General features: G+C 44.3%; 4 protein-coding genes across 5 annotated transcripts; 2 read left to right on the top strand and 2 right to left on the bottom strand.

The window, feature by feature from the left end:
* Window positions 1-128: 128 nt before the first annotated feature.
* mrpl10 (mitochondrial ribosomal protein L10) lies at window positions 129-3,284 on the bottom strand. The gene is made up of 5 exons (XM_070990744.1): window positions 3,194-3,284; window positions 2,796-2,965; window positions 2,311-2,475; window positions 1,878-2,022; window positions 129-1,189 (listed from the first exon to the last, which is right to left on the bottom strand). The coding sequence occupies exons 1-5, from the start codon at window positions 3,282-3,284 to the stop codon at window positions 951-953; spliced, it is 810 nt and encodes a 269-aa protein (XP_070846845.1). The 3' UTR covers window positions 129-950.
* A 349-nt stretch (window positions 3,285-3,633) lies between these two features.
* pnpo (pyridoxamine 5'-phosphate oxidase) lies at window positions 3,634-7,196 on the top strand. Its single transcript, XM_070990509.1, has 7 exons — window positions 3,634-4,102; window positions 4,366-4,490; window positions 4,571-4,670; window positions 4,966-5,019; window positions 5,109-5,237; window positions 5,312-5,382; window positions 5,779-7,196. Exons 1-7 carry the CDS (start codon window positions 3,914-3,916, stop codon window positions 5,942-5,944), a joined length of 834 nt encoding a protein of 277 aa, XP_070846610.1. The 5' UTR covers window positions 3,634-3,913; the 3' UTR covers window positions 5,945-7,196.
* A 1,270-nt stretch (window positions 7,197-8,466) lies between these two features.
* On the bottom strand, window positions 8,467-8,781 carry prr15lb (proline rich 15 like b). Its single transcript, XM_070991211.1, has one exon. It carries the CDS (start codon window positions 8,779-8,781, stop codon window positions 8,467-8,469), a length of 315 nt encoding a protein of 104 aa, XP_070847312.1.
* A 5,651-nt stretch (window positions 8,782-14,432) lies between these two features.
* cdk5rap3 (CDK5 regulatory subunit associated protein 3) lies at window positions 14,433-19,212 on the top strand. 2 transcript variants are annotated; one of them, XM_070991118.1, is made up of 14 exons: window positions 14,433-14,579; window positions 14,768-14,816; window positions 15,048-15,179; window positions 15,363-15,463; window positions 15,619-15,667; window positions 15,962-16,140; window positions 16,242-16,378; window positions 16,469-16,613; window positions 16,904-17,014; window positions 17,198-17,279; window positions 17,380-17,468; window positions 18,173-18,378; window positions 18,581-18,752; window positions 19,081-19,212. In XM_070991118.1, the coding sequence occupies exons 1-14, from the start codon at window positions 14,574-14,576 to the stop codon at window positions 19,144-19,146; spliced, it is 1,524 nt and encodes a 507-aa protein (XP_070847219.1). In that variant the 5' UTR covers window positions 14,433-14,573; the 3' UTR covers window positions 19,147-19,212. The 2 variants fall into 2 exon arrangements, with proteins under 2 accessions (XP_070847219.1, XP_070847220.1); XM_070991119.1 differs by having other exon boundaries at window positions 14,444-14,579; window positions 14,771-14,816.
* Window positions 19,213-19,419: the final 207 nt, after the last annotated feature.

Genomic DNA, 19,419 nt, shown 5'->3' with positions numbered 1-19,419 from the left:
GCATTAGCTGGAATTACACCGAGTGTCTAGAGGGGATGTGGTGGAGGGTAAATCCAGCCAGCCTCCACTCAGTCTACACCCCGAGTTTATTCATGTTGAAACAGAGCCGCGTCACGCCGGGAAGTCATGGATTTATATATTTATTATATTATATTAGAATATTGTATTTCAGGCGTGAAGTGTGGTTTTATATGTGCTGATTATTTTATACAAAACATCAATATTTGTTGCTATGGGCAGTTTGTGCACATTTACTTCGGTTTGTGAATCAGCTGAAGACATTTGGACATTCTGTCCTTTGCAGAGGAGTGTGAGCGTCTGTCTCCCTCACAAAGGCAGGCCGTTATAGACTAACTGACCCAGATTAACATGCTGTAATCTGCAGATTAACGCATCGGGATCTGTGACCACTTGTGTTTATTTTGGCTGGAGTGGTTTTCATGATGCCACTTATGCTTTACAACAACGCTGCCACTCCAGCTGGCATCACACTGTGTCAAGAGGGCAAATCAAACGTGAAGATTTTACATTTAACACGCTAAAAAAAGTCACTTTTAAATGCACGTCTGACAAATCCTGCAAGTCTTAACTCCAACAAATGAGACTGAGCAACAGACTGTGTCCACATAGTTTATTTATACGTGACTTTCTCCTTAAATAAGGGCTTTGTTTGGGCAGCACTGTCGTATTTGCTGCACTGTCCATCCAAGACTTCCATCGACAGAGCGAGGTGCACTGAAAACAGGCAGCTCTGCAGACCCCTTCAGCCGCAGTAGCCACAGTGCTTCTACGGGTGGATGCACGTTGTGTAATTTAGTTGAATTTAGCACCACTTGAACTGCTCCACTCAAACTTTGGTGCTAAATTATAATAAATTCTAACGTTTGCATCCATCATCAGTCCATCTGGAAACCTGCAAGGCAACAGTCTCAGTCATTTCCTCTGCAGCTCTACGTGGCTTCCTCCGCTTTAGGAGCTCCCTCAGCGCCGTCGTCCGAGCTCTGCTGTTTGACGTATTGCTGGAGCAGAGCGGACAGGTGGGCCGGGTGGTGCTGCAGCATGGAGGCCGTGCGGGAGGTCAGCATCGTCAGCCCGCCGACCAGCTCGCCGTGAACGACGGCGGCTGACGGCAGCTTGGAGTAGCCGAGCACGCCCTGAGCGCTAAGCAAGGTGTTCTCGATACAGGCTCCTGTGGAGGTGATCAGAGCAGAGGTGGATGAGCTGCAGCTAAAAGCCTCGATCACAATCTGTCCAGCACGTTTTTCAATGACTGACTGAAAAATTATGGAAATACTTTATTGCTGGCTGGCTGACTTTCTCAAAAGTAAGAATTCGCTCCTCTCTGTCAATCTAAATTCAGCATCTTTGGGATGTTTGATGACATTAGTTTGGTCTCTTGTGATTCAAGATATCTCTTTATAGATATGAGTCATTATTTTTGACATTTTAGACATTTCTGGGCAAACAAGGCACATTTTTTCTATAGCAAGGGAAGCTCAGGTGTAGAATGAATTTTATATTTTTCGTAATTTGTGTACGTGGGTCATTATTTAATTACAGTATAAAGCAAGTTTCCACAATAAGATAATACATTATTAAAGCTGTGATTGTTCTCAAAAATGTATCACTTAAATATCTTTCTTCACTATCCAAACACACCTTTAGGATCTGAAGTAAGGTTCCCCTTTTTTATCACTAATGCAGCGTTAATATAGTTGTCTTGGTCTGAAAATGCCAAATCAGGATCACCAAAGGTGTTTCCACAGATATGAACTTTCATATCGTGCACGTGCGATCTTTGTCTGCTGCAGACATTATTAAACGATCAGGCTGCATTACAGAGTTCCTCTTTGCGTGCAGACAGAAGATGAACGTACCCAGGAGCGTCATCTGCGGGCTGCCCCTCAGAGTCCTCAGCATCTCCTTCACCGCCGGCTCTTTGCTGACAATCAGAACTGTGGGACCGATGAACAGAGGAGCCATGTTGGAGTAAATGCTGTCTTTCAGGAACGACCGCACCACCTGAAAGAGAGCATGATTACAGATGAGTTCAACCTGCAGTGATGCTACAAGCGAAATTAGGTTTAAGAAAATGTAGACTAAGGCAGGGGTTTGGGATTTTAACCATTTAAAATACATTGCATGTAATATCCTAAAATAAAAACAATGACTAGTAACCACCTACAGGTTAAATCTTACGGTCCAGCAGAGATTTAAAATTTAAATGGCAAGCCACACCGGAGGAAGGTGGAGAGGCTGCTTGCACGGTGAACTCGAGCCACAGAAACATAAATAAAAGTTTAGCATTACCTGGTTTGAGAAGAACTTGATGGTGATGCCATGTTTATAAAGTCGGTGCTTGAGAAGCAGCATGTCTTCAGCGCTGCTGGCGTTGTTCTGGACCACAGCGATCATCTTAAAGTCCTGGAACACCTTCTTCAAATCCCTCTTCATGATTACCATCAGAGGATTATCCTGGTTGAATAGACAAGAGGAGAGCATCTCACTGAGAAGCAGAACACAAGTGGGTTCAGCTGAGGGCTGTTTTTAAAGGTTTACGAGACTCAGGGCCGATGAAAGGAGTCTACACTGATGTTTTAGACAATGGTGTGCTTCCAACTTTGCAGCAACACTTTGAGGAAGCTCCTTCCCCGTTTCAACCGGACAATATCTCTGTGCACAAACACCTTTGGGATGAACTGGAAGCCAGAGCTTATCGCCCAGCATCGCTGCTGGACCTCACCGGTGCTCCTGTGGCTGATAGGGAGCAAACGAAATCATGAAATCAGTGTTACCTCCTGTGTTTGTCTGTTCTGGGATGGATAGGCGCCTGGAGGAACAGTCCGCGCTGGAGGGATGTACTGTGTGACAGCCACGAGCTTCTGTTTGAGGAAGTGCATTGGTCTCCTGTGCCGAGTCACAGCCTTGGAGCCGTGCCGAACACTCTGTGTCAGGGGAAGCCATCCTGAAAAGCGCAAAGTTTGTTAAAGACCCGCTAACGTTCGACCTGCTACGTCTGAGGCTGCTATGCTAGCTGGCTAGCTAAACTCTTGTACACTGTCTGGTAAGCTCTTTAAACCAAACACAATTATTAATTGTAGCTTTAGATGGTTCTAGAATAACAGACAATAAAATGCTAACTCACTACAGACAGATAACTACAAACAGAAACGCAGTATTGACTCAAAATTACCTTGTTTCGGTAACAATTTTACACACAAGGTCGCAGCCATGTTTAACAGGAAAACGTAATCCAGGAAATGACGTTGCCGCAAATGCCGCATTCAGGGAATATCGGCAGAAAGGAAATCACACCAGAAAATTGTAACTCAGGCTTTTGTTATTTTATCGCGTTACATATTTGTATATTCAAATTCAGTTATATATACCATGTATATAAGTGAATTCGGTGACAAAAAGTGATATATTGGTTGTATCAATATTAATGTCGGATTTTATTTAAATGAAATTAACTGGTAGCAGTGGCGGCTTTGCGGACATTTTACCACCCATTTGTAAACGTAACATTAGCTTCTTTAGCCAAATGAGATTATGCATAAATGCCAGTTATAAAAAGTGAATTAATTATATTTTAATTGAGAGATTAGACATTCAAGGGTACATCTGGGTGGTAATAACAGATATGACCTGAATGCAGCATCATGCAACGATGTGGGGCGTTTTAATCATCGATGTCATCGCTTTTCAGCTTTTGTGTTTAACTCAAACCTATTTTACACACAGCTCCGTGTTTTCTCTTGATCAAACTCCGAGCTTGAAAATATCATTTCATTTCCGTCCAAACGGTTGTTATACTTCAACATTTGGTCCGGTTACAAAACGCTTGACATGTTTGCGTAATATTTTACGTAAGGGGGGCCGAGCGTGCTGACGCCGCGTCACTTTGACAAGCATGAGGCGCATTCTCAGTACGAATTTATTGAGGCATATCGGTGTATTTGCTGGAAATCCTCCGTCTCACGTCTCTTTGACCGTGGGTCAGCACAGCGTCTCTGCACTGAGTTTCTACCGGAAGTCAACGAGTGACCGCACAAACATGGACCTGAGTGACATGAGGAAGAAATACAAAGGAGATGAGGAGGTGAGAGGCGTTTAAATGACTTGACTTACCAGTGTCACGCTGAAATACACTCAGTGATATAACTTAATCCACTGTCCGCTCTGTGCAACTGCAAAGTTATGATGGTGTAAGTCCAGCGTTTGATGCACAAATACTGCAAAATGTACTTTGATTTCTCTCACCTGGCTGTCTTCAATACTGTATGCGGTACAGGTGCAGAAGCGGATGTGCTCCCAGCTGTTTCAGGCCTTTTAAAAAAAAGATGTTGGGTGTTTTCTTCACAGTGCTTTGAGGAAAGCCAGCTTGTATCTCTGGACCCAATCAAACAGTTTGGAAGCTGGTTCGATCAAGCCACGAAGTGCCCTGAAATTGGGGAGGCGAACGCCATGTGCATCGCCACCGCCACCCAGTAGGTGACTCTTGAAATGAAGAGCTGATCTGTTGTCAGTTGCTCACAGTCTGATGTCAGCCTCGTGTCTTCCCGTGCAGAGACGGACGTCCCTCTGCTCGTATGGTCCTCCTGAAGGGTTACAGCAGCGAAGGCTTTCGATTCTTCACCAACTACGAGAGCAGAAAGGGCTCTGAGCTGGTGAGCGACCGAGACGTCTGACAGCAACACAAAGGCCCTCTGTGACCTTGTGTGACCTCAAAGCCTCCTTAAAACTGTCAGGCCATTGTTTAAAGCCGACACTGTTCATTCATATTCGCTTCACAATGACTGACAGGCGGCTTCCATCAGATACGTATGTTGTAAAATGATGTAATGTCAAAAGGAGCAAAGTCTGAGCAGTCATGACGAACACAGAGGAGCTGAAAGCAGTGGTCAAATAATCAATTAAAGGCATTTTATCTGGGATTTAATTATTGATTATCTTTGCCCACAGGAGAGGAATCCATACGCGTGTCTGGTCTTCTACTGGGAACCTCTTAACAGACAGGTCAGCATCTCGTCAAATTCTGTCTCATTGATAATATTTCACAGATTTTCCCACAATAAATGTTCATTTATCTTTATGTGAACATGCAGATTCGCATCGAGGGCAGCGTGGAGCGAATCCCCCTGCAGAGCTCCACCGACTACTTCCACTCCCGTCCAAAGAGCAGCCAGATCGGGGCCGTCGTGAGCCGGCAGAGCACCCCGGTCCCAAACAGAGACGTAAGAACCAGAGCCGTCCGTCTCATGGAGGTAAACCTTAATCCAAAAGGCTCAGTTTTCACTTTTTCTTTCAGTATCTGAGGCAGAAGAATGCAGAGCTGGAGGAGAAGTACAAGGACGCAGACGTGCCCATGCCTGACTACTGGTGAGCGTTACGTTCTTCACCTTAAATCAAATGAAACACCTGAAAATGATTGGACAGGGGGAGAAATGCTGGCACCAGTTTCCCCATGAGATTCCATCAGTCTGTTAGCTTAGCTTAGCATAAAGACTGGAAACAGGTGGAAACAGCTAGCCTGGCTGAAGCTCAGTAAATGTAACAGGTTACAACTCGTTCGTTAAATCCATTCAAAACCAAAAGAGCCAAAACAAACTTTTTACAGGTGTTGAACTGTTTCAGTTGAAACCAGTGGATACTTCAGGAAGTTGCTGCTCCTGGACAATAAAATACATCCTGTCTGACATATAAGGAGTGAAATTGATTGATTGAGGCTATTGACAGATGGTCCTTCTTAATATTCCATCTGTCCTTCGCTAACAGGGGCGGCTACATCGTCAAGCCTCACCTGATCGAGTTCTGGCAGGGTCAGACCAACAGGCTTCACGACCGCATCGTCTTCACGAAGCCGAAGGACGGAGAATCTGAGCTGGGCGACTTCCAGCACGCCGCGGAGGCAGGCTGGGTGTACAAGCGGCTGTCGCCATGAGAGGCGCCTCAGCAGGCCGCGGGGAAGCGACGTCTTCGATAAAACGGTTACCTCACGTGAAGCTCGTCTGTAGAAGCCATTTGATGTTGATTAACGAGGTGCCGCTGTGTTTAGGATTTATCAACAAGCCAAATGTCACTGTGTCGTCTGTGAACCTGACTGGACTGTACAGCTGATTCTGTTAACCTCCAGGACGTAGAAGCTGAGTCTTATTTCTCCAGAAGCACAATCTGCACCGCTGACCGTCCTCTGCTTTGATGCAACACTCACCTGGTCCGTTTTCTCTGCTGAATAATCGGAAACACGTCATTTTTCTGGTCTGTAATCGTCATTTTCTGCCATCTGGTTTTGAGCTTCTCGCAGGGAAAATGGAGACAAAGCTCGGAGAGAGTCGTTTGAGTCGATTGTGTTGAGTTTATAATCAGTCACTGGGAGAAATGATCAATTTAAACCCAAATGCGTACAGTCAGTGGCCACTTTATTAGGTACACCTGTGCATTCAGACCCAATCCTGCGCAGCTGCAGTGAAGTCTGTTGGTACAGTGCCTGTAATGCTCAGGTGTTGGTCAGGCGTCAGTTCATGGTGGCGTTGTGCTGGAGTGTGTGCAAAGATCTGCCTGTGACTCAGTAATAAACAGAATTCACTAAAGTCCTTAAAAGTGAACGTTAAGACCTCAGTAAAAGTCGAGTTTATGGCAGAGCTGATTAATTGAATTGGTTAGATTGAGCAGGTGTGCCTAATAAAGTGGCCACTGAGCGTGTTCCTTCTTTATTGTTTGTTTTTAGAGACTCTACTCTCAGTTTTTGTTAAACTGCAAGTTTGACTGTAGACAAAATGCACATTCAGCATCATCATTCATCATCATCAGCATTCATCGATTCATCTGCTCACTGATCAGCTGAACACGATCTCCATTTTCCCTCTGATTAGCACAGACCTTTCCAGGTTCCTTCCTCTTAATTTACGCTTACAGACCAGCGTCTTTCTCACATCCACAGTAAACTGTAGCACCCAGAATAACTGTTCTTATCTGTCCGTGTGACTCTGACTGACTTTGATTCCTCGTGTTCGTCTGACGTTGACTCAGAGGGTCGAGCCGCCTTTTAAAACCACGTTTAAAAGAGCTGATGGCTTGAGTTGTGCCGTCCGTCGTGCGTTCTGTCTGCTGTTTGTTGTTCCCTGAATGTTACTTTGACTTAACTGTGGAATGGAGCTGCCAATAAAGTTGAGTTTGTATTTGTGTTTGTCCAGCAGGTGTCAGCAGCACCACACATGCACACATCAGAGGTCAATAAACACACCCAGAGACTGAAAAGACACTTTGGACAGAGCTGGAGTGAAACGGAGTACGTTTAGTCCTGTGTTAAAGTACACATTTGACGTACTTTCTACTCCATGTTGGAGAGAAAAACTGTATTTTCAGACCGCTTTAGTCACTTTACAAACTGAGCTTCTAAAATATTTAGTTCCAGCTTCACAAACAGACTTTTCCTGCTTTTCCTTTGAGTTATTGTTAATAATTTGAGTTTCAGAACGTTTCCAAACGATCAATCGATTAATCGGCAGGTTGATCCAGAAGGAACAGAATCATTAGTTTCAGTCTTTTGCACCTCAGCCAACAGGTAAATCCTGCTTTGACACCAATGATGAGTCACAATCATCTAATGAGATATAAAAGAAAAGTCACAGTTTAATTGTACTCCCACACTTTTACTGAAGAGACGCAGGACTTTTACTTGTAGCAGAGTGTTTGTACAGTGTGGTATTAGTACTTGTACTTCAGTGAAGTCACATCCTGCTCAGCGGCTGATTGGTGGATGAAGGTTTAGACCACATCTGAAGTCAGTCTGTGAAATGATGAAGCATCGTATCAGGTGTCAGCGTCTGCTTTCCGTCGCCATGTCGACCAAACCGGCGCGCGCAGGTTCAGGTCCAGGTAACCTGAAGCGAGGTCAGCGCGAGGCTCTGCTTGAGGCTCTGAGCTGCACGTGCACATGATCCAACACAGCGCCGTCATATCAACTCATCCTGACACATTTATTAAAAACAAAATACTTTTTTTCTTTAGGATCCCAGAAAAGATTAAATAAACAGCTTTTATTAATTTCAGACACAGTCAAAAAAAAAAAACACGCCTCTCTTTGCTTTGGTCATAAAAACGTAAGAAAATGGTGTTTTACAGGTGTTTCTCCGCTCGTGGGTTGATTCTGTGAGACGTTTAAAAAAAGGTTTAATTCCAAAACTTCATAACATCCGTCATAATAAAAATAAAAACGCACTTTACAATAATGCCAATGCTTCGTGAGGGTGAGCAGAAAGTTGAAATGAGACGGAGGGAAAGTGTTTGGTTCGCTGCTGATACCAGGTGTTTGGACAGGTGTGGGTCCGCTGGGTGTGGCGCCTGGTGGGAGTGTTTGTCCACCTCGCTCGGTTGTGCTTGGAGATATTTTAGCCTTTTGTGAGGGTGACGCTGATATATGACACATTTGTGGTCAAGTGCGTGCGTTTTCGGTGCTGCCCGTCAGTCTTTGGCTTTGTGGTTCTCGTTGCTCAGGTTGTGCTCGGGGTACAGGTTCGGGTTCTCGGTCAGCGTGGCGCGGACCCTCTTCTTCTCCTTGAAGCGTCCGGAGTGGGAGACCTTGACGTGGCGGCCCTTGGTGGCGGATTTATCTACAATCTTCTCCAGCCTGGCGTTGAACTGGCTGTCCACGTGGTCCGCAGGGGGGGCGTTGTTTCCGGTGTTGCTGCCGTGCTCGGCCGGGATCTCGTACAGAACCTTAGATTCAGACTTCTTCTTGCGGGAGAAGGTCAGCTTCCACCAGCTTGGATCAGCCATGGCACCCACAGAGGCTGGAGGCCGCACCTGGAGGGCACAGAGGACACACTTTGGGACCTGAACTCTGCTGACAACAGCAAAGTTTCTCCTCCAACTTTATGGCTCCACAATTCAAATAATCGTCTCCTAAAAACATATCAGGACAATAAAGTTTATTGAAGGGATCAGGCTGCGTCCCTGAACACACCTGCGGCACCAATGACTCATGGTGTCTTCTGAAGGCTGACTCTCATATTTGTTAGACCACGTCTCTTCAAACATGATTTCTTTGTGTGTGTTTTAACATATAAGAAAGAGATTCGGTATTTCTCTGCAGAATCTTCCTCTCTGTGCATCCTGTCAGATCAGCATGGAGGGAGATAAAATGTACTGAAACTATCATTAGAATAGCCAAAGAAATGGCCATCTGACACCTTTTGAAACTTTATTAGACATTGTCCCCTCACAAAAACTTCACGTTGGTCAGTGAAGCTGGCTGAACGGACGCTGATCGAAGCAGAATTCGGCCTTCCTCCCACCTTTTCTCACACTTGACGTCTTTCTCAAAGAAGGTAAGGGTCACCAGGTCAGCCATCACCATGGCAACTGAGCAAACTCACGAAGGCCATGAGATGCAAGAGCTGGGCGACATTTCCAGGTAGAAGAGTCACTTCATCAAACGGATATTTCCATCGTTAAAAACCTTCAACCTGGAGCAGCTTTAACAGCCTGAACGATGATGAAACGCTCAGAAAGTCTCAGACTCCTCCAGCCGGTTAGTCAAACATTTCTCAGGCTCTGGGGGAGTTTGGACTTTTGACCTCGAGCTTCTGAAATCTCGAGTTTCGCCCGATTCCTGACCTGCTGTTTAAACAATCATAAACAGTTTATTTCCAAACGCTCGTCAGCTGACCGATGAGGCGGCAGCGTCCCTGGTTATGTGTCTGAAGTTTAAGCCCCGCAGTGTGTCGGTCAGTGTCTGAGACTTGTGTTAAAGGAGCACAGCGTGGAAAAAGTACTGCATTCAAAGTGTTACAGTAAAAATACAGCATTACTATCAGCAACATGTAGTATTTAGTGTAAAGCAATGCACCATATTTATGGATTTTCTGTTGTTTGTATATTTTATATGTAAAATCTTCATCTGTGAAGTGACTGCAGGTGTCAAATAAACATGGAAAAACTGAAATAAAGCTGTAATTTTGGCTTTATTACACTCATGGTAAGTGCTGTGGATTTTATTGATCATACATGAGCTGAAGATGCTTTTAAGTGACGTCAGTCTTATTGATCAGCGGGTGGGACCATCAGGTCCGTCCTCAGACGGCTGGACGGCTTCTTTCCTTCGAGGTGTAAACTGACAGAGGAGGACACCTGACCCTCAGCTGATGAATTAATGAGCATGTGAAGAGTGTCCTCTGTCCCTGCTATGTGATCTGATATGAAGTCAGGAAGAAAAAAAAGACTCGTGCTGATGAAGACGCAAGCTGTCGCCTGAATGCTGAAGCAGGAGCTCAGTTATGTAAGAGCGGAGTGAAGGAGGCCGCGGACGCCTGGATGATCTGTTTTATGATCGTTCATTCAGATTTATGGCCACGTGTGGGCACACAGCTCTTACCCTCAGCTGTCACAAGTTAAGATCATTTATTTAACTCTTTTTTCGTCGAGCTGCTGTTTCCAAAGTCAGGAAGGACCTTTCTGGGTCCATCTTTTCAAGCAAAAATGCCAAAAATGTGAGAAGTTGCTGCTTTTCCTGCCGTTACTTTATAGCAAATTGAATATTATTGGTTTTCAGACTGTTGTTCTGACAAAATAAGAAAATAACTGTGATATCAACAAATAATAGAAAAAGCTAACAAAGCAAAAGCAATGTTTGATCATGGCTGCAGAATCCATGTTTCCTGTCTTGATTTCCACAGTCAAATGTCTAACAAAGGTTGATTTAAACACAAACACAAAGATCTCCTCAAATCTTGTTTCTGCACTGCACAATCGTCTTTAGATGTATTTCAAACTGGGATAAACTTAAAGCTCCAAACCGCAAACGACACGTAAACAGTGTCTAAACAAACCAAAGTCTGACTTTCACAGACGTGACAGTAACGTCTGCTTTACGAGGGCCGACCGGAGCAAATAACCATATAAATCCTCATTTGGTGTGGTCATTGCATCCTGCAGCACCTATGCAAACAGCCTGTGCCCTTCGCTGAAACACTCCTCTTCCTCTTATCTGAAGCAGGTGACTTCAGACGCCTGGAACGCACAACTGCTGCCAACATCAGACAGAAACAGCGAAGGAAACACTTCAGATTTATGATTTTATGTTGCTGCAGGACTTTAATTGTGACTTTAAAAGCGTAACCTAAGGACACTCAGAGGAACATTTACATAAGAGCCTTTGTGCTTTATTAGTCTGGACCTAAAGTTACGTCTTGGCCCGCTGCTGCTTAATTACACTTATTCCTGACCTGCTTGTTTACACGCTCAGGTAACAGGTAGTGTTTCTGACCAGGATGAGCTTTTATGAGTCTGCGTCTCAGCTTCTTTTAGGCTACTTCTCCAACAACAACTAAATCTAAAGATAATTCAGGAACATTTAGTAATACAAGTACTCGCTTTTTCTTCAGCTACAAGGACAAAAACAAGAGATTTCCTTCAATAACTTTCTATTGAGAGTAAATTAGGAAGTTGTTGTGCCTGAATTATGATCTTAATAATTTCACCCTGACCTTTAATAACCCCAACGCCCAGAATACGGCATTAATAAGTGCTTTCTAATGACTAATAAAGACCAATATGCGACTAATATGCGTGCAGTTAAGCAGCCTGGTTAATGATGAATACGTGCAGCTTCATATAAAGTGTTATCATGAATTCCTCTTCTGCTCCTGCGCCTGCTCCTTCTCTCACAGAGGAGAGTTCGTCCACACAAGTGTTTGCAGAGCATTCAATGGCGCTGTTTGCAGTTTCTGCAGAACAAAGTAAGTCGGGGGGGCTTGAGCAGCACTTTCACACCGCGTTAAGTAAGCGAACATAGCGGTACAGTATGCACACATATTTCTTCTGGTCCTCCGTGTTTGACTTAGATGTGACCTTTGAGACAAAAAGCCCTGTTGACACAAAGGAGGCGCTCCATAGTCCTCTTTAATAAGTCACCGTGTATTCGTTGTGTGTGGGTGAGCTGCTCATAAGCCTCAGGGATCACACCGGGAAGGGAACACCGTGGCCACATTCGGAAATCACTAACCAGCTGCAGGGGCTTTCAAAAGCACAATGTTTGAGCTGGGGAGGGCGAGGAGCCTCCGGGGGCACCAGGGCCCGCTCTGCCCTCAAAACCAGCTGAAGGTTCATCGGATTCTCAGGTTTCGGCCCTCGTGCCAGATTCACTGTTGACCCCGAGTGCAAAGCTGAACGAGTCGATGAAGAGCCTTCTTTGTTTGATGTTTATGATGATGTTCATTTGCATCCATTAAAGAGCCTTTCGTTTGTTTTATTGTTTGCTTGGTGGACAAAGACATCACAGAAAACTGACTTTTCTTTCAAACTTCATGTGTGCTCAACAGCTTTGATTCTGAGATTCCTAAATAAATTATCTTTCATCTGCTGTGACGACCTCGAATTAAAGACGGTTTATTATTCTCAGTCAGGCAGCGTCACCTGCTCCGGCATCGAACAGCCGAGCACTGACCTCACCTGAAATAACCTGAGGTAAACAGCGTTATAACATGTCAACATACAGCGTATTCTTTCCTCATATGATCACAGTTTCTACGTTTTTAGGTCCTATTTTCTCTTCATATGGGACACTGACAGCCTGCCTCCAGTTACAGATTATTTCTTTGATTCATCAGTTAATCATTTGTGCTGTTAAACATCAGTAAACAGTATAAAAAATACCAATCACAATCTCACATGGACCAAGATGACATCTTAAAATGTCTTTTTGTCAAAAATAATCAATTCAGTGTAAAGTACGAAGAGGAAAAGCAGCAACTTCTCATATTTGAGAACCAGAAACCATGAAATGTTTTGGCATTCATGCACAAAAAATGTCCCTAAATGGTTAAAATAGCAGCAGATTAACTGACTAATTGTTACAGCTGATTGTTGGAACAATGGACACATGTTGCAGTTTGTAAATAAAGTGATTATTGTAGAAACTGTTCAATAAATCAAACAGTACATTCAACCAAATGAGCTGCTCTTACTGGATCTACTCTGACGCAAACGTGTGTTCTGAAGTCAAGCATTTAAAAGCATCAAGAACAGTTTCTGCTTCAGTATTCAGAGACGTGAAACAGCTTCAAGGTGCACAAACGTTTTCTTACCTGGTTGACGAGCTGCTCGGAGGAGATTCAGATGTGAAACTGTCCCGCCATGCTTACAAACTCTTCACCTCCTCTCTGTTTCCTCTTGACTTCTTCTTCTCAGGTGATCATGTGCAGGTGCAGCATCTCTCTCTCTCACCTCGCCCCTCTGCACCCCCCACTCTGCAGCGCACACCCTCCTCAAACACACACGCACACACACGCACACACCTCAAACCTGCCCAGCTAAGTGCAGGAGTGAGCAAATGTGGCAACCATGTGATTTAGTGAGACCTTCCTTCAGTCCAGCCCAGTCCACGCCGAGATTACTGACATCAGAGTTAATGTGAACCTGAGAGGTGAGCAGCTTTCCAAACAGCAAATAAATTCCCTTTTATCGGTCTCACTTTAGAAGTCAGTCCTGTTTTAATGTGGAATTTGGACGCAGAATAAAGTCATCTTTGTGTTTGAGTTGTCTCATTCCTGTTACACAACACTGAGTGATTACTTTAAGGTGGAGACAGAGACAGACAGACGGACAGACAGATACACAGATAAACAGGCAGACAGAGATCATCTGAATGAGGTGAGCGCCCCTGATGTTTTGCATGGCTTACGTAAAATCACAGACAGTGAATGGATGCTTACTTTGCAAGTTTGGTTACTATTCAAATGACCTGATATTAGGTCACATGACAGGCGCTGCTGCGGCTCTGCATGCAGGGATGTGATGGCGCTCAGTGTCTGAGCCACTGTGTTATTTAAGTTATGTTATTCGTTTGGTTTTAAGGACACCGTATGAGACATTTGTGATGAATGAACAGGAAATAACAGAAAGGTCCCTTTAACCTCTTCATCAGGAGGAGGAGGCCGACTCCAAGGCTGGAAACTGCATTTAAAGCATATAAAGTAGTTTAAATGAGCTCCTCCTTGATTGGTTACCACAGTAAAATACTACCTGCACATAAACACGTCAGTATTAATGATCTAATTCTGTTTTTGTTTTTTTTTCAACTGGCTGAAAAAACACATGCATATGGCCGTTTATCAGCAGAAAAAGCACCTTTGATACCCTAAATACACGTTGCCAGTAATACTCATATACTTTTACTGTTTGCTTTTACAGAACATTTTAGATTGTTGTACTTTTACTTGAGTGAAGTATCTGAGTACTTCTTCAGTCGCTGGGTACATGAATCCAATCACCTTACATGACAAACAGTTAGAGGACACACCGCCCTCTACCGGCGGACTTTAACTCTGCAACAAATCAGGAACAAAACCACCGACCAATCAGCTGCCTCTGTCAGCATGGTGGTCTATTATTGGTCGCTTCTTCCGGCTAATGAAATATCACCTCCTTCTATTGGCTCTCCTTCTCGTAACGTGTCATAAACAGTGAAATACGGATGGTGACAACAATCTTGGACATAAACATTTTAAATAAACTTATGATGAAGCCATAAACTCTTTTCGGTGCTTTCGTTTTGAAAAGGTGAAGAGAAAATGGAGGTAAGACGAAATAAAGTCCCTCTGGCGCGGTTTTAATGAGCCTGCTAGCTAACGTTAGCTAGCTGCCACACAGCCAAAGTCCAGTTGGTTGAGACTTCTCTCTGTTTCCTCTCTGTGAAAGATGCTGCTGGATAAATGGAGGAAGAAAAGTATAAGTTGCTAATGTCTCGACCGTTTTCTCCCTTCAGCAGAATATCCAAAACCTCCCAATCGACATACAGACCAGCAAGCTTTTGGGTGAGTCAGACTGAAATATGAAATGTCTGTCTGTGAGCTAAGAGCTAAAACCAACTGTCTGCCTGCAGCACATGACTCAAATGATGCCAAACCACAGATATAATGTTGTTGAGTCTTTCTGTTTTTATGAATTAAAGACAATAGTGTGTCCAAGTCGTGCAGGACACTGAAAACCTGCCGTGAAGTTTGTCTGGATGAAGCGTGAAATGTGAGGCTTTGCTGTGTCTGCAGACTGGCTGCTGGATCGGCGTCACTGCAACCTGAAATGGCAGAGCGTGGTCAAAGGGATCAGAGAGAAGATCAATGCTGCCATCCAGGACATGCCCGAGAACGAGGAGATCAAGCAGCTCCTCTCCGGCTCCTGTAGGTCCCTCACTCATATTCAAAGGTCATCATAACTCATGTTTTTCTCTGTGACTCAGATGTAATGATAACACATGAGAGGTCTGTCTCTGTTGTCTGTCTCTGCTGGTTAATTGTCCTTAGATGAAAGCATCTGTCCTCCTAGTCCTCTGATGAATTGCCATACTTTGTTTGTATTGACAGACATTCACTACTTTCACTGCTTGAGGATAGTGGAGATACTGAAGGGAACAGAAGCTTCCTCTAAGAACATCTTCGGCAGATATTCGTCTCAGAGGATGAAGGTGAGAGGATTCAGTCAAACTGCTGTTCTGTGTCTCACAGTTTAGATCTAATGTCACAACAAAGAGGTCTGAGGGGTTTCTGTGCCCTGCTCCTCTGCTCTAAAACTATCCTTAAATTAAGCTTTGAATTGCGTTTTCTGTTTTTTTTGTCTCAGGATTGGCAAGAGATTGTGTCCCTGTATGAGGCAGATAATGTCTATTTGGGTAAGTGTAATATAAAATGTTTTTACATACTGTTAGACTTTTCATTCCTCTGCATTTTATCAGAAAGACGGCTGTTTAATGAAACTGATTTTGCTTCCAGTATCTGTTTTCATTGTCTTGAAACCAGAAAGTCTGAAGCGATCTTTTTCTAAACGGTGAAAAGTAGATTTTGTGCTTCTGTTCACATTATTACGGAGAGATTATTATAGGATATGGGGACGTAGCATCCCACTATAAACCAAATAATTGCATGTATAGAGGTATTGAATTAAAATAAATCTGTGTGTGTCCCAGCGGAGTTGGCCAGCTTGTTGAGCCGCAACGTGAGCTATGAAGGTCCGGCTCTGAGGAAGCAGCTGGCCAAAGCCCAGCAGCTGCAGCAGGAGCTGAGCAGGCGGGAAGTGGAGTGCCAGAGCTCGGCCGCAGACCTGCGGGAACGCTACTATTCCGCCTGCAGACAGTACGGCATCAAGGTGAGAACAGGAACATGCACGCCTGCAGGAGAACTCCTTTTTTTGGATGTCTTTGTTGGACGTGTTCTTCACCCTCTCCTTCATGTTTTCCTCTCTGACAGGGAGAAAATGTCCCTCGTGAGCTTCAGGCTCTGGTCAAAGAGTTACCAGCTGTTCTCGAGGAAGTCGGGAAGGACGCAGCGAAGTTAGAGGAGCACATCCAACTTTATGCTGCATTCACAAACTTTGTGTGCGAGTGGTGAGTACATCATCAAAGTGTGTAACAGACAGTAAAAAAAAAGGGAGATTTTACGCTTTTTGTCACGAGCTCACATGTTGTTCTTTGCAGGTCTGAACCCGTCCTGCCTATGCTGACGTTTGCCCAGAAGAGAGGAAACACGACGTTTTACGAGTGGAGGACGGGGACAGTCCCCACAGTCGTTGACAGGCCCGTGGTGGAGGACGCTCCTCCTGAAGCCGTCACAGAGGACATGGTTGGTTTGACTGTCTCTGCAGGACGGATTAATCAGGGTCATATAATGGAAACCTCCGAACTGTAGAGTGGAGGAAGATCACTGAAGTCGCCTTTTTTAAATAAATTCTTCCTAAATCCATCTTGTTTTTGTTGTACAGGTCAAATTTTTAGTTGAGATGATCATGGTTATGATGTAATGCAGCCACAGGACTCATGGGGCAGCTCTTCAACAAATCAGATTGATATATTAATGTGTCCGGTCGTAAGTGATGCTCCTCACCACTGACTCTGCGTCTGTGCTGTCTGTAGATTGACTGGGGTGACTTTGGCAAAAGTGCAGATGCTCAGGGTGTTAACTCTGGCGTCATCACGGTCGAGGATGGAATAGACTGGGGCATCAGTCTGGAGCCGAGCTCTGAGGTGAGACACTGACGACTCAACGACAATACACACTGTTAAGGAAGCGTTAAGCAGCATCCAGGCTGACGTCAGTGGACAGGCTTGGAACATGACAGGTTATCATTATCTTCATTTGTGCATCACAGAAACAAGTTTGGGGCCTTCTGCTCTGACACGCCAGCTTCTGTTTGTCTCCCTCGACAGGACGCTGCTGCTGCCAGTATCGACTGGGGTGACAGTGAAGCAGCTCCCATTGAAATTGAAATCGTAGACGTGGGCACAGACTGTAACTACTTTTCTGTTTATAAGTCGCCATCATGGCCCCACAGCTCACCACGCGCTCCACTCTCGATGTCTGTTTGCTGAAGATGTGCCTGTCCTCGTAGGTCCTGACGGTGTGGCCAGAGGCGAGGATGCTTTCAGCGTACTGGAGAACTCTCAGTCACGCAACCAGTTCATCGATGAGCTAATGGAGGTAAAGACGAGTCACCTAGCATCAAAGCTCGCTTGTAAGACCGAGCATCCACTTGATTTTTGTGTATAAGCTAATGTCTTTGCTTTTACAGCCTGAAGCTTTATTGTTCTGGTTCGCTCTCACTGCTCTTGCTGTGTCGTCTTCAGCTGCAGCAAAGCTTTAAAAAGCATCTGTACTCCACATGTGAGCAAATACAAGACTTACATTTGTTAGGTGGCCACAAACTCGACTCTAAACGAGTAAATATGTTGGTCTGTATCTGCTGGATGCTTAAATAAGCAACTGTTCATTATGTCAACTTTACTGAGTTTCAGCTCAGTGTTGTTTATCAGCTTGTTTCTGCTGCCCCCAAGTGGCGTAAAGCAGTTAATGCAGGCCTCAGGACGCTTTGTGGTTGTAAACGTGATTTTTACATGCGCAAATTCAAACGCAGGTATTGCAAACAGTAAGGACTGTGAGACTGTATGACAACTATTAGTAAAACAAATTCGCAGTGTTTGTTTTAACTTGCAGGGAGTAGCAGGTAAGGTGACAGTTGAAGAAAAGTTGACTAACTGGAATAATTGTGGTGCACATGGTTGGTTGAAGGAGGGCCGCCACGTTTCCTGTGTTATTTCATTTCTTGGATAGTATTGGGATTATGGATTAGATCATCTGTCAGATTTATCCCACACAAGTGGCACTGGTTTCATGTGTTTGTACAGCTGGAAGTGTTCCTGACCCAGCGCGTGAGTGAGATGGGAGAGGAGGGCGATGTGGTCGCTATGAGCCAGTTCCAGCTGGCCCCCTCTGTCATCCAAGGCCAATCCCGTCAACATATTCGGGAGATGCTGTCAGAGGTGCAGGACCTTCTGGGCCGGCTCACCTCTCTTCGGATGCAGCACCTGTTTATGATTCAGGCCTCACCACGGTATGCTGCCACAACTCACAGGATCCACTTCCGTCTGCATAAATCATGTGATTATTTCATACGTGTTTGTCATGTAACAAACTGTTAAGCAACAATCCAGAAATCTGGCATGGACGTCAGGGAAAAGGGAGGAGAGTTCACATTTAAACCCTGTTGTTTCCTTCTGAAATCATTATTTTTGTGTGTAAAACATGTTGTTTAGGTATGTGGAGCGTGTGTCGGAGGTGCTGAGACAGAAGATGAAGCAGGCCGACATTCTGGTCCTGAAAGGTGCCACAATGGCTGAGAGAAGGCAGGAAGCCCTGGAGGAGCAGTCTAGGCTGGAGCCTCGTGTTGACCTGCTGGCAGGATGCACCCGGGAACTCCAGAAACTGGTATTGGATTACCACCTCAATTTATTTATGCTCACAGCGTTGGCGGTTTGCCAGCTCTCTGGAAAGAGAAGGTTGTGAAGCATTTTTCTTCCCTCGCAGAATGCAGTAAACATAGAAAGCACATACGCTTCACGTTTTTAAAATCTAAATATTTCTCATAAGATTATCATATTCATGTAAATATAAACTAAGAGTTGCACGTTAATTGAAAGGAATATATCCTGCACAGAGGGCTCATAATTAATATATTGCAACACTTTGGGGGATCTTAGTAATAATGAGTATTATTGGCAGTAATTCTGATTGTTACTTGTTATTTGTTTTGCAGATTGAAGATGACATTTCAAAGAAATACCACAAAAGGCCCGTCAACCTAATGGGGGTTAATATATAGAGAACTTCACTGAAAGTGTTTTGTCCTGATCTACTTGGAGAAATAAAAGTAGCATTTAATTTTAAATCTCATGTGTTCTTTATGTTTTCTGGATTAGCACTGGGTGAGAAGCATTTGGTGCTTTGATAGAAATGTGTGTGAAAGGTGTACATGTGTGCGTTCTGTTGAAACTGGTCCATCCATTTATGACACTTTATGCTCAGCTTTATTTGTTTCTGTCACGTAGATCATTTTGTTTTATTTGTCCTAATCTTTATTCTAATCTTTATTGTT

This window comes from Chaetodon trifascialis, chromosome 21 (genome assembly GCF_039877785.1).
Source record: "Chaetodon trifascialis isolate fChaTrf1 chromosome 21, fChaTrf1.hap1, whole genome shotgun sequence".
In the NCBI taxonomy this organism is placed as follows: Eukaryota; Metazoa; Chordata; class Actinopteri; order Chaetodontiformes; family Chaetodontidae; genus Chaetodon; species Chaetodon trifascialis.
This window is presented reverse-complemented; position numbering and strand designations above follow the sequence as displayed.

Coding starts and splice junctions, on each gene's coding strand:
- cdk5rap3 (XM_070991118.1), top strand. Junction 16,379..16,468: donor ACAAACTTTGTGTGCGAGTG/GTGAGTACATCA, acceptor TGTTCTTTGCAG/GTCTGAACCCGTCCTGCCTA. Junction 18,753..19,080: donor CCCGGGAACTCCAGAAACTG/GTATTGGATTAC, acceptor TTTGTTTTGCAG/ATTGAAGATGACATTTCAAA.
- prr15lb (XM_070991211.1), bottom strand. CDS start 8,781: ATGGCTGATCCAAGCTGGTGGAAGCTGACCTTCTCCCGCAAGAAGAAG.
- pnpo (XM_070990509.1), top strand. CDS start 3,914: ATGAGGCGCATTCTCAGTACGAATTTATTGAGGCATATCGGTGTATTT. Junction 4,103..4,365: donor AATACAAAGGAGATGAGGAG/GTGAGAGGCGTT, acceptor TTTTCTTCACAG/TGCTTTGAGGAAAGCCAGCT. Junction 4,491..4,570: donor TGCATCGCCACCGCCACCCA/GTAGGTGACTCT, acceptor CTTCCCGTGCAG/AGACGGACGTCCCTCTGCTC.
- mrpl10 (XM_070990744.1), bottom strand. CDS start 3,284: ATGCGGCATTTGCGGCAACGTCATTTCCTGGATTACGTTTTCCTGTTA. Junction 2,023..2,310: donor TCAAGTTCTTCTCAAACCAG/GTAATGCTAAAC, acceptor GCTCTCTTTCAG/GTGGTGCGGTCGTTCCTGAA. Junction 1,190..1,877: donor CCCGCAGATGACGCTCCTGG/GTACGTTCATCT, acceptor TCACCTCCACAG/GAGCCTGTATCGAGAACACC.